General features: G+C 34.1%; 1 protein-coding gene across 1 annotated transcript in view; it reads right to left on the bottom strand.

Annotated features, from left to right (window-relative positions):
• LOC133187470 (NPC intracellular cholesterol transporter 1-like) overlaps positions 1-13,656 on the bottom strand; it is a 37,185-nt gene that overhangs the window by 7,362 nt on the left and 16,167 nt on the right. The window contains exons 3-10 of the mRNA XM_061322862.1: positions 7,335-8,400; positions 6,632-6,764; positions 5,634-5,866; positions 5,318-5,418; positions 5,016-5,176; positions 4,179-4,322; positions 3,526-3,708; positions 2,580-2,694 (exon numbers count right to left, since the gene is read on the bottom strand). Of these exons, the coding sequence (XP_061178846.1) occupies positions 2,580-2,694; positions 3,526-3,708; positions 4,179-4,322; positions 5,016-5,176; positions 5,318-5,418; positions 5,634-5,866; positions 6,632-6,764; positions 7,335-8,400 (2,136 nt within the window). The remainder of the gene's footprint in view (positions 1-2,579; positions 2,695-3,525; positions 3,709-4,178; positions 4,323-5,015; positions 5,177-5,317; positions 5,419-5,633; positions 5,867-6,631; positions 6,765-7,334; positions 8,401-13,656) is intronic.

Below are 13,656 nucleotides of genomic sequence, written 5' to 3'. Positions count from 1 at the left end.
CGCTACACCAGTACTATATTTACAGATAAAATACTCAATGTTCAGTTGTAATTAATTAATAGTTGTCATTGAGTATGTGACCCGCGCGGTGAAATGCTTATCATCGTCTGTGTACAAACCTTTTCTCACTAGACTCTAAATTACGCACTGAGAAAAATAATTATATTTGTAATTCATAATCTTTTACAACATTTATTGTTTTTACAATTATAGTTTGATATTTAAAATGTCGTTTTATTACTGACAAATAAACTCAGTTATTGATTTGAAAAAAAAAAAAATTATTAAATTGCGTATGATTTCTGTAAACGGATTTATTTTCTTTTCCTTTTTTTTTTAATTATTGATTGATTTATACATTTTTTTATTTAGTAAAAAAAAAATTTCATTTGATTAAATAAGGTTCTGTTTAGAATTTGCAAAGGTAATAAGTAAACTGTATCAAACAGGAACATTGTGCAGGAAAAGGGGGGGGGGGGGGGGGGGGGGGGTAGATTACCGAGATCTTACTGTTGTATCTTCAAAGCTGTACATGGTTAAATATAACAGGCACTTGTTTCAGTAAGTATACCATCGGGGAAAAATTATCATAGAAACAAGTACCCGTTCTAAGAAAATAAAAGGATAGCCATATCCAGCGGGACCAGATACGTGCAATTCATTCAGAATGGTAAGTATATCGTTTCATTACAGAGTTAAACCTTAATTTATCATTAAAATTTTATATGGTAGAAAAGCCGGGGGATAGGTATAATTGTAATTATTTAGTTCTCTGTTGAGGCATTGTGTTTATCAAATAAAAACAATATACCCACCACCATTTCAAACCCCGTCTAGACCAAAAAAAAAAAAAAATCAATAATTATGTAATCAATAGTCGTGGTTTTTAACATTACCTTCAATATATATGTATACATGTCCAATCCTAAAAACTGAAAAAAATGCTCTAGAACTGCGTGATTTATAAAACAACCAATATATAATTATTCAGAATTTATTTCTTTATAATTTTATTCACGAATACAATGGAAAATTAATTCACTGTTTACAGACAATAGGATAAATTTAAGAAATAAGATCCACGGGTATTTATTTATACCCATTAAATACTAGTAAAACGTTCAATTTCACGAATTAAAAATCAATCGTTATTGTCGGGTGTCATCTTAGCTATGATTGACAAGAGAACAAGTTTAAGTCCCAGCACGCGGAGTCCGTGATCGCTGTTGTAAATGACCTTGATCACTGTCGTAAGAAGAGTGTTGAAAGCGTAAAGAAGATTCCAATATATTTTTAAGGGGTGCGTCGGGCGCATCCCGAAAGAAACAATAATTTTTTTAAAAAAGAAAATTATCAATAAAACACTCGTTTAAAACAGAAACTCAGTTTGTGTTTTCATTTGATAACCCCCCCCCCTTCCCGGAAATATTTAACCCTGTATTTGCCGATGCATGTGAGTTATAATTCATTTATATGACTATTATAAATCAACCAATTTTATGCATAAAAAAGACTATAAATGACTCATCGTTTCAAAATTATTTGTATCACAATCTAGTAATATAAGAAAATTATGTTCGTTTATAAAGAAAATCAATTAACTGTGCTCCCGGCCTAGAATTCCAATTCTTCACATTTATAGCAACGCACTAAATTTTGCATTTTATTTTTCACTCCTGCAATATCTATCTATTATTTTGTATTGATCACCGATATGTTCTTGTAATCTCTATATCCCATAATTGTAAAATGGTGAAGAGATTCAAATAAATGAATGAAAAAGACAAGACCGGATTCCAAATGAATTTTCTTTAAAAAATGTTCAGTATTGCTCCCTTTAAAAATGTATTGAATCAAATACCTTAAAATTTATGTGCATATAATTAATTACTTTTAACACATTTCTGTCCATCTTTATTGAAATTAAAAAGAAAGAAAATCAAACAAATATGTAATACATTACCGAGTAATTTTATTTTGTTGTTTCCGAATTTTTTTCACCCTTAAAATGCCACCATTATATATCCGGATAATATTAGTTACAAACAACACAGAATGACATGTTGATCCATCGATAGCCATATTTAAAATAAAAGGACTTCCGAATGAATCGTACACGTTTCTCACACGATTCTTGCACTAAAGTCGCACGTTTCTCACACGCTTCTCGCACGCTCGCTACACGGTTTGCAAGAAACGCTTTGGAGCTTACACGAAACGCTGCACGGTTTACATGAAACGCTACACGGTTTGCACGAAACGCTGCACGGTTTACACGAAACGCTACACGGTTTGCACGAAACGAAAAGCGCACGAAAGTCACACGCTTTTTTGGGGTAGTAGCACGTTTCAGGATCTGTAACTTGAGTAGAGTCGGTTGCATGTTTAACGGGGTCGCAAATACCCATTCACCCACTCACAAATGCGAGTAATTTTGTCTACTGGCAAAAAAATTTCGAGGATGAATGAGCCCTGCATGATTATATACTGTATATTAGATTTTTATCTGTTTTCCAACAAAGCTGATTTCTTCGCTTCAATAAATTTTACACGTTTATAGGTATTCCCAATACACTTACCTAAATAGAAGGCAATGGATTCCGAGAAACTTGATAACATCATGCTGGGGCCAACTTGACCTAAAATTCTACCAATCTGTTCTTCAATACTTTCATTGGGTCTTCGCTTGTCCCTCTAAAAATTATCAACATTGAATGTTATTTTTTTTTGGAAATTCTTAAAGAATATGCATAATACTAGGGATGGAAATGAAATGGTTAATTTTATAATCAAGAATTTAATGGTCCAATTATCCATTTAAAAAAAAGTAACTGTATTGGTTATCCCTATACTTTTTGTACATGTTCAAAGTATCAAAATGCACCACAGATTACAATGTCAACCTTTGAACAAAGATTTCAATGATTTTTCCATTGTTTTTAAAAATTAAATTTGAAAGTAATGTGAATGCTTAGTCTGAAACCAGACCATGCCAATATTAAAATACAATGCATGTCTGTCAGTCTGAAAATTTGTACATGTATTGTCAGAATATTGTTTGAATCACATTTACACTTCTGAGACCACTGAGTCTAATTAATCTTTGGTAGAAGTGTTAGCCTCATCGCATATCAAATTTTTATAAAATCTATCTCAAATCATGTTCAATACTAGTTTTGAGTGGATTGACTTTTCATGTAATTTTGTCTACTCCCAAGCACTTACTCTGAATGTTTATTCTATTGAAAGGTTAATTAATCTCTAAATTAATTATAAATCTCTATCAAACTAATATTTTTGATTATTTATGGAAATGAAAAAAAATAAGCTGAAGTACAAAAAAAAAACTGAACTCACAAATTTCTTAACCATTACAACACTTCTCAATCGGTTATTTTCAAATTGGTCAATTGACACAATGATTTACTGGTTAATATGCATGTACGTATGTATGTACGTATGTATGCTTATTGACTGAACTTTCATCCCTATTAATATCTTATCTGTAGCCCCACAATACGTTACCTGGAAGGTCTGCACTAATATAAATATGTTGTCTACACCAACTGCCAGCACTAGGAAAGGAACCACCTCAATAATAATGAGAGTAGCCGCCACCCCGCAGTAGCTGAACATCCCCAGGGAGGAGGAGACAGAGAGGAGGACAATCACGACCCCCGCCAAACCAAGAGTGATCTTAGCATCCATCTGTCAACACACAATCAAAATTAAATGTATGAGTATCAGTGCAAGACTGATGCAAAGACAAGTACTGATCAAGTTACTAGCGTGACTTTTATTTTTGTTGAAAGAAAAAAATTATGATTTATTAATAAAAAGAAAAGACCTGAAGCTACCTCCATAATTTGAGAAAAAAAAAGGAATTTCTAGTAATGATTTAAACAAATTATGAATTAACAAACAGTGGCCCCTTTCACAAAAAAAAAAAAAATCTTACTAAGACAAAACTTTTACCATTCTCCAACATGCATCTAAGCTTTAGTACATAACAAAAATCTTACATTTCTATTACAATAGATAACATACTAAACAATGCTTCAGAAAAAAATTAATGGCTTTATTAAAGAAAAAATTACCAGGTTGTCAAATTTTTATCTTCGTGGTAAGATTTTTTTTGTGTGTGTGTAAAGGGCCACATTATATGTGTATAATATTACCATCAGTTTTGGAATAGAAAAGTCTACACAGTCTCTGTATTGACCCAGTGTAATTGCAATGTAACCAAACATAATCAGATAGGAAGCCAGGATTGTTAGGACATCAGAGTTACTCTCTCTTTCAATCTCATCCTCAATGGAACGCTGAAGTGAAAGCAATATTAATACTATATATTATGTTGACCACAATACAGTAAAACACTTTTAAAGAGAATCTTCAGGGAATGCTAAACTCTTGCTTCATCATATCTGTTATTCATTACTCTGAAATCACTTATCTTTTTTTTGGGGGGGGGGGGGGGTTTAATTTTTGTTGATTTCGTGGTATGAAGAGACCCATGAATTCATATACCCCATGGAATTTTAAAATTTTATACTACATTACAATGTTTCTCTTCAACCACAAAATCAAATCTCTTTGAATCAATACTTTTCACCCCAGGAAAATAAGTGATTTTACAAAATACATGTATATGCAGCTTATTATTCATTATTTCCTAGTACTGGTTGAAAATCTATCAGTTCATTGTAAGCAGGAATTTGTAATCTCTGTATTCACTACAAATGTGTTCTACTGTAACACATTAACTAAGAAAAGGATGAACTTTTAACCAATTTATGAGAAACCAGCCAATTGTTAATGCTAGTGATGTGCATGAAAGCTCATATATTGCTTTTTTTAAAAACAACCTTTATTTTAAAGGAAAAAGGTTTAAAGTCTTCAATGATCACCTCAAAAATTAAGGGGGGGGGGGTGTTAATTAAAAATATCATCGCTTATATTATGAATGAAAACCGAAATTGGCTAGACCATATTGACTTCTAATAACTACTTACTTCCGAGGAATATGATACAGTCATGTCTGGACTTGAGAAGGCCTTCATGTGTTCTATGAATGATTTCTCCCATGCTTCTGCCTTCTTGTTCATTTCTTCATCCAAGTGATTATTCACAATAAATGTGAGAACAATGGCCTCTGATGAGTTGTGATTATCTCCTGTGAAAACATCATAACAGAGATATACCAGCATATACACCTGTATAGGTATACAGTGTACATATAGCAAACCTTTCTTTAAAGTTTTCCATAAATTTCCAAGCTATTATCTTGATAAAGCTTTCACAGAGGTATACCTACCATCAAATCCTCCCAATGCTATCCACGGGAAAATAGGCTGATCACTCTCTGCTAGACAGCTCATATTTAATCCGACGGTGTCCTGTGTTGATGCTGGTGCTCTGAAAGGAATACAAGTCATGTGAAACAAAGGATGTCACTTAAAATGGCAGGTAATACATGCATATATATAAAAACTTATTCACATTGTTGACACAGAATAAAATCCAGTTGAAGGCAACATGAGCTATATGTAACATGTAGTATGGTTCCATTGCCCCCCCCCCTTTTTTTAGAAAAAAATGAGTTTAAGACTAATTGAAAAGAAAAGACCTACTGCAAGCAGTATCTTAGATGATCAAGGTAGTCAGCTAACACAAAGAAGCCATATTCATCCATTTTGACTTTATCTATGTTTGAATGGTTGTTTTGGAAGTACTGCAGAATGCTTTGGATTGTGCATTTTGTGTTGTCTGGAGATAAGGGCTGGAAGCAAATGTCCTCTAAAGTTACTTTTTCACCATTGTACTCTGCCGTGATATTCTCAATGGCCAATTGTAGGTCCAAAACCTGAAATGTAATAAACACAAATTGTGCAATAGTGCACTTTGGATACGACGTGAGAAATCATATTTATTACAAGCAGTCATACTACTGGTTTTCTGATTTAGCCAAAAAAGTCATTACTTTTAATCATTTTTTATTCGCAAGAACTTTTTCATGTAATTACTTGAGACCTCCTGTTAATGAAATTTCTTGCTTATATTTGTATTACTTAGATTATATGCAACAATCCTCCTGTTCATGAAATTTCATTCCTGCATACATTTGAATTACTAAAGATTATATGCAATAATATCCAAAGTTCCTGAACTTTTTTTCTCACTTACAAATACCAAATAATAAATTATCTTGCAAAAATAAGGTTTCACAAAAATTTGGTGAACTAGAGTATTCTTCATTAATATTCAAACAAGATCGTACGAGCAATACAGGTATTTCAAGGGGGAACAAAAGATAAAAATCTCAGCATTGTAAAAAAATCTTCTAAATAGGACAGAATGATGACTATAGAAAAAAGTTTTCTCAGATTATCATAAACTCAAACTCAAATGTACAAACTTACTGTATCTCAACAAATTTTCACAACACTAAATTTTTTGTGAGATACTTATTTGGCATTTACATGTACAAGCAAGACAAAGTTTTAACGAATTCTGGTTATTTGTATATAATTTAATGAAAATATACACAAGAATGAAATTTTGGTGAGCCCACCGTCTCACATAACTACGAGAAAATAAAGTTCTGGAAAACAGTATTCGGGACTCTTACCAAGTGAAGAAATTCCTTGTCAAATAAGCTGGTATAGTTGACAATCTGTTCTGAAGGTGGGGGAAGTTTATGTTGGACAACAGTGTTGTTATGGGGGCGAGTTATAATTACTTGCTCTGTTCTATAAAAAGGCCTGAAATATACAAAACTTGTACTTTAATTTCCCATTTTCATACACTTATAATAACATTGTGGCTGTAAGTATGTCTATCAAATGTTAAATATATATACTTAAGTTTCCTGTTCAAGTAAATTTCATAAGATTTGAAATATAAAGTGTAATATGTTTAATAAGGGTTTGTTGATATGTCTATCATAACACTTACCGTAATAAAGATATAGTACTTAATTTAACAAAAGAATTTTTTTTTGAAAATTAAAAGTGCAAGTTTCTCTAAATGACATATGTATAGGGTATACACGCAATGAAAAAAAAATCTATTTAGACTCAGTATTGTGTAGTTTCATCATTTTTCATTAAACATCAACACCTATTGTTTTCAAGCTTGAGTCAGATCACAAAATTAGGTGATCAATGAAGTACAAATTTTACCAACCATAGAATTTGAGGGGTAGCTGTTCACAAATTTCCATATCTACAACACTGTATTTTTGACAATTCCAGGAAATTTGATCCTCATGAAAATTGATGAAACCAAAGTATATATGTATTACAATAAACCTGAATTAAACTACACTGTACCCAAAATGAGAATCAAAGTAGTCTCTCTCTGTCCTTGCACGACTATCTTTGGCTGACCAGAGCTTGACCGGATCAGTGGTCACTTTGAAGACAGCAATCCCAGCAGATAAAGCACCAGCTATGGTCAGACCCACTACTATTATAAGAATTGGATGTCTTGCACAAAATGTACCCCAAGCATGGAAAAAAGATTCTAATTTGCACTCCATCCAGGAGCCACTTTTCTCCAGGCAGTTGATGTCTGCATGTGATACTTTTGGTAAACTTGACCTCTGGTTTTGCGATCCACCTCTGGCTTTCTTCTTCTTGTCACCATTAACACAGAAAGTCCCTGTATAATCTTCATCATCACTGTCCAATCGTGAGTACGAATCCATAACTCCCAAGGAGTTTCGAACCAAGACATTGTAGCAGATGACATAAATATAGAAGAAAAGATTGAAGACCAGAAATATCATGGCAAAAACAAAGTAGTAGCAGTCAATATGCAGGATTGTGCAAGGCTTAGGCTGTGGTGGAATTGGGGGTACCGGGGCACAAGATGTTTCACAATCCTGACAACTGCATGCAGATCGATTCTTGTACTGCTTGTTACATGGTGTGATGGTATAGTTCATGGGAACATATGTTGCATTGGGTGTTGTGACATTTTTATCCCCAATTACAAAATTAATCCCAAATGGGGTGTGGCCATTAGCTGTTGAACCCATGTAGGTGAGCCAAGATTGTGCCGTGCATTGTGCTGCTGGTCTTCCGCAGAAAATGCTAAGTGCTTTCTCATTGGCCGAAGGCATTTGGACATTTTTGCAGGAGTTGTACATTCCTTGAGCATATTCATTTGTCAGATAGTAAGATACTGCTTTAACATATGTGCCATTGGTTCCAGCAGCTGTTCCATTGATTCCTAAGAACCTGCCCTGATGGGGACCACATGTCAGGTAACAGTAGAGGTTAAGGAAGTTGTTGTAACATGCTGGACATCTTAAGAAAAACTGCTGAGGAAGCCCCATGTTCGATTGAAGGGTACGCAGCTGGGCAACATCACAACATGTTTCTGTCTGGTTTCCTGAAGAAAAAAAATCAATACCATATAATGGGAATATTTAGCAAGTATTGAATTTTGGCATTATTAGCAATGGTCTTGTAAATGCTAAAATAGAAGTCGCAAAGAATTCAATCACAAATATAACCAAAGTTAAATAATGGAGTTATCCCTAAAATCGCTAACAAGAGGCCCATGGGCCACAATGCTCAACTTACTTTAGCCCTGCTGTTCTTCTTCAGATTTTAAGATTTTAAGAGGCCGTGTCAGTAACCATTGAGTATTGTATATAAAATGAGTGGAATGTGAAAAAAATTATTTTGCTTTAATATTTGGGTGCATGGAAGCATAGATGAATGTCCTTTCAAACATGAGTTATTTGGGTCACATGTTTCTTGTTACCATAGCAACGGCGATTTAAATGCTTGAAAAGTGGGAAATTTGATTATTGATAACCCTGTCAAAATTAATTACAGAATTAAACTATGTTTTTCTTAATTTCAATATATAAGGCAGATTTAATTTTTCCCATATTTATTTTAAAGCATTGGGGCCTACTTTGCTTTGTTTCTACCAAATGCTGTAAAATCAGCATAATTTTTATAAATATTTTATGCAAAAACGCAACCAAACTCCATCATAATCATACATGCAATAGGAACTATGAGCTTTGAAGTTATAAATCCAATAATAAAAAAAGGTAGTTGGATACTCTACAGCAAATAATTTGATTTAGAAAGTATCATAAATATGAAAGCGCGTAAACAGATTATCTCCCCTTTGTGGAACTCTCTTGCTGATGACTAACACAAAGTTGGAGTTGCAGCAGAAGTCGAAGAAGATGTAAGCAGGTTTTGTGCGGTTACAGAGGACATGACTGCATCAAGCGATTGTAAGTGACTGAAAAGTATTATTTATAGTCTGAAATATCTGACGTTTTCCTGTCTTTCTTACTATTTTTATATTTTATGTGCAAGGACAACGTCAGAACCGGCGCCTTTACGAAAACTGGGAATTCCCCGCCTCCAACCAGAGGCGGCATTCTCGGGTTGATTTTCGATACTTGCAAAGCGAATGAAATGTCAAACTCACAATTTATCAATAGTACAATGCTTGTAGTACTCACCAACATCGTTTTTATGGTTTGTTTATAAAATATATAATCCGATGGAAACATTTTATCTGACTTTCGAGATTTGTTTTCATTTCGTGCATTTACACATTTAAAAATTTTTTTTTCAAGTCCTGTATCGGAATGATGAGTGATGTTTTCTTTTCATCGATATTGTCGAGTACTAGAAGCATTGTGCCACTGATAAATTGTGACAATGGCATTTAATTCGGTTCCCAGGTATGGAAAATCAACTCTGACTGGAGACGGCGAAATTTCCAGTTTTTGTAATTGCGCTGGTTCTGACGTTTTCCTGGCACATAAAATATCAAAAAGCCTGGAAAACGCCAGATATTTCGGACTATATTATTTAGAGCATATTCATTAATCACTGATAAGGTCAAATTGGTAGATTTCCACTCCTGTATGTCTGTATGTTACTGTTCTATTGACAAGTAATATTTCAAACAATATTTCATAAAATTCATAGTCATACCCGGTATACCTCATTACCTGTACAGTATAGCATTCATTTGCATTCGACAACAGCAGTCTGTTATTCCAGATCCAGTACACCAAAATACGATGTTAAGATATCAGCACCCAACAAGTTGACAAAACTTTAGGTGGCTAATATTGATTCGAAAAGGGGGAGGGCAACTAGGATAACAGACTCAACTCTGGTTTCAAAATTTGCTCCTGACCCTAAAAGTGGGAGGGGGGGTGCTATTCCTCCTACGCCCTTGATCAGGTTGGGCACAATTGCTGAATACGAGACTATTCCGCAAATGTGAGACTGCATGTGTCTGTTTTGCAAGATGAATTTCAGCCATATTTGTCAGTTTTTCAAGTACTAAAAAAATAAATTTCCTAATTTTGATCTCAAAGTTAAAAGGGTTCATGTTTATGATATAATATTTACATTTGCAAATGTTTTCTTTTGTATAACACTATTAAGAGCAACGCGTATCTATATCCCTATAAACACGGTTCCTCGCGTCATAAACATTCGACATAATTTCTCAGTGACATCATAAAAGGTCGACGCACAATCAATGGATCAAGTACGTGCCGTTGAGTTTGAAAAATAAAATTTTTCACGCGTTAAATATTGTAATCAGGAAAATATAAAATATGAATAAGTCATAAATGTAAATATAAGTAATAATGTGACCAACCTGTATTTATATCCCGATAGATGTTTAAAAGTGATACATTATTTCTTTACTAAACAATGTTTACAAAAGAAGAACATTTGTAAATTTGCCGTTTTCGAGATTACAGCTGCAGAACATGTGCAGCTATAATCGCGAAAACTGTACATGAAATGCATGAATGCTTTTTGTAAACATTTTTCAGTATGTCCTAAAGATGAGCCTTTATAACTTGGAGAACAAAATTCGGACATTTAATTTTTTATTATAAAGCGGACAAATTTTGTTGAAATTCATCTTGCAAAACAGTGACAGCCTTGCAATTGGGATACTCTCGCATTTGTGGTGTTGTGCCCAACTTGTTGATTGGTTTCAAACAGTACAAGTAGATAGACCGTGCCGAGATCTATTAAATGGCATGTTCACTTCTGACCTTGACCTAGATATTTGACCTTGAACTTCTGAATTTTACATTTAGCTCTTTTGTGAGAAAACCATAAGGTAAATTAGTTTCAATTATCACATGTAAATAGACCTTGATGAAATCTACTGAATGGCATGTTCAAATCTGACATAAACTTTGGTATTTGATCTTTACCTTGAAATTCTGAATTATATGTTTAGGTAATTCTTCACTTCAACTAAAGCTTCACCATGGGCTATATCATCTTTAGTGGTTTTTTGTCACACATTCATCATGGGTGATGAGAGGAAGACATCGGTACATTTTGAGGTCAAAGATCAAGCCTCAAATCACAATTAGACCTTGTCAAAAACCACATTCCACAAAAACTATACTTTGTTCTATCAGAAATTTTCCAATGGAGCCCTTCATGACTTTTAATATCAGTGTTTTAGTTCACCGAATTTTCTTAAAAAAATTTTCAACGGATTTTCAATTCAAATTTTGTAAAAATAGTTGATCTTCATCATAGTTGTGTATTGTTTTCTAGGTGTGACTCAGTTTGTGTGCAGTTTCAGATCATCATCAACCTCTGGATGTGGACTGATTGATTACAAGAAGACTTGGCCCGAAAAAATATTACCCTTGACCTGCTGCCAAAATTCTGTAGATTCACATCTGCAGAAGTTTTCCATCAATCGCAGAAGTATACAAAATGAATGTGACTTAATAAAGACGAGGGCAGGCCTTTTGAATGAGGACGATGAAACACTTACCATCTGCCCAAAACACAGGTATTACACTATACATTTGTATACGTTACATGTATTATGTATGTAATTTCTGGTAAATATACAAGCTTCTTGAGCATGCAATATATATTGTATTCTAAAACACTTGTTTATTTTATTTTGATATGTTGCCCTACATCAACATTATAATGATTTTTGCCTTTATAAAATGTCATATACACAAGTGCATTCCAGATTGCTTGTGTTAATTATTTTTAAACTGTTCTTGAATTATAGATACATTCTTGGGGTTGGGTGGAGATCAAGCAAGATGTGTTCCTTAGGATGGAAATGTGCCAAAAAGAGCCGGAGCAATTCAAAAGGAACCATTACAAAAGAACAATCATTCTTTCTCAAGAAACATCATGATGTCCTTATACAAATTGGTTCAGGTTTGCTGATGTTTTTCTTTTTAGTATAACTACACTATAATGCATTTTTATTATGCCTGCTGTTAGCCAGCAGAAGCATGTAGGGATCACTTTGTCTCAATGCTTGAGCATGTGTTTAGCAGGGGCATTCGTGTTCTCAAACACTTATTTTGGTAAGAAAGGGATTTTATTGCAATCACCTTGTCTCTCTGTTCCTTTGTCTGACAGACAAGTACATGCAAATATGTTGTATTGTGTATCTTGAAGCAAATTATCAGTTTGTATGTCTGTTTTGGTAAAATATTATTTTCTATCATGTCTTTTGTTTGAAAGTAAGTAAATGTATTTCCTGGACTGTGCTGATGCAGAAAGAAGGGAGGCTCTGCTTCATTAATTTTTGTGCATGCATTCAAAATTTTTGCATTTTCATAATTTTTGCAGGAGTATGCACCAACTGCAGGAAAGAACTGGTACAAAAAATGGTAACAGCTTCTGCAGAAATGGAACAAGAAGAAAGTACAAAATGTAATGTAAGTGGTGACAACAAAGAGTGTAATATTTACACGAAACCAGGATATCCTTGCAATTTCTTTTTAGCTCACCTGAGCTGAAAGCTCAAGTGAGCTTTTTTGATCACCCATTGTCCGTCGTCCGTCTGTCCGTCCGTCTGTAAACTTTTCACATTTTCGACTTCTTCTCAAGAACCACTGGGCCAATTTTAACCAAACTTGGTACAAAGCAACCTTGGATAAAGGGGAGTTTAAATTGTTAAAATGAAGGGCCAAATCCCTTTCAAAGGGGAGATAATCAAGAAAATACAAAAATTGGGTGGGGTCATTAAGAAATCTTCTTCTCAAGAACCACTGGGCCAGAAAAGATGAAACTTATGTGGAAGCATCCTGGGGTGGTGTAGATTCTAAATTGTTCAAATCATGACCCCCGGGGTAGGGCGGGGCCACAATAGGGAATCCAAGTTTTACATTGAAATATGTAGTAAAAATCTTTAAAAATCTTCTTTCTCAAGAACCAATGGACCAGAAAAGCCGAAACTTACTTGGAAGCATGCTGGGGAAGTGTAGATTCTAAATTATTCAAATCATGACCCCCGGGGGTAGGGCGGGGCCACAATAGGAAATCCAAGTTTTACATTGAAATATATAGGAAAAATCTTTAAAAATCTTCTTCTCAAGAACCACTGGGCCAGAAAAGCTGAAACTTATGTGGAAGCATCCTGGGATAGTGTAGATTCTAAATTGTTCAAATCATGACCCCCGGGGATAGGGCGGGGACACAATAGGGAATCGAAGTTTTACATTGAAATATATAGGAAAAATCTTTAAAAATCTTCTTCTCAAGATCCACTGGGCCAGATAAGCTGAAACTTACTTGGAAGCATCCTGGGGAAGTGTAGATTCCAATTGTTCAATTCATGACCCCTGGGGATAGGGCT

The sequence above is a fragment of the Saccostrea echinata genome, unplaced genomic scaffold, assembly GCF_033153115.1.
Source record: "Saccostrea echinata isolate AGI-Se365-2 ecotype Australia unplaced genomic scaffold, CSIRO_AGI_Sech_v1 ptg000001l, whole genome shotgun sequence".
Taxonomy (NCBI): Eukaryota; Metazoa; Mollusca; class Bivalvia; order Ostreida; family Ostreidae; genus Saccostrea; species Saccostrea echinata.
Note: the sequence above shows the minus strand (reverse complement) of the source record. Positions and strands in the feature narration are given on the sequence as shown.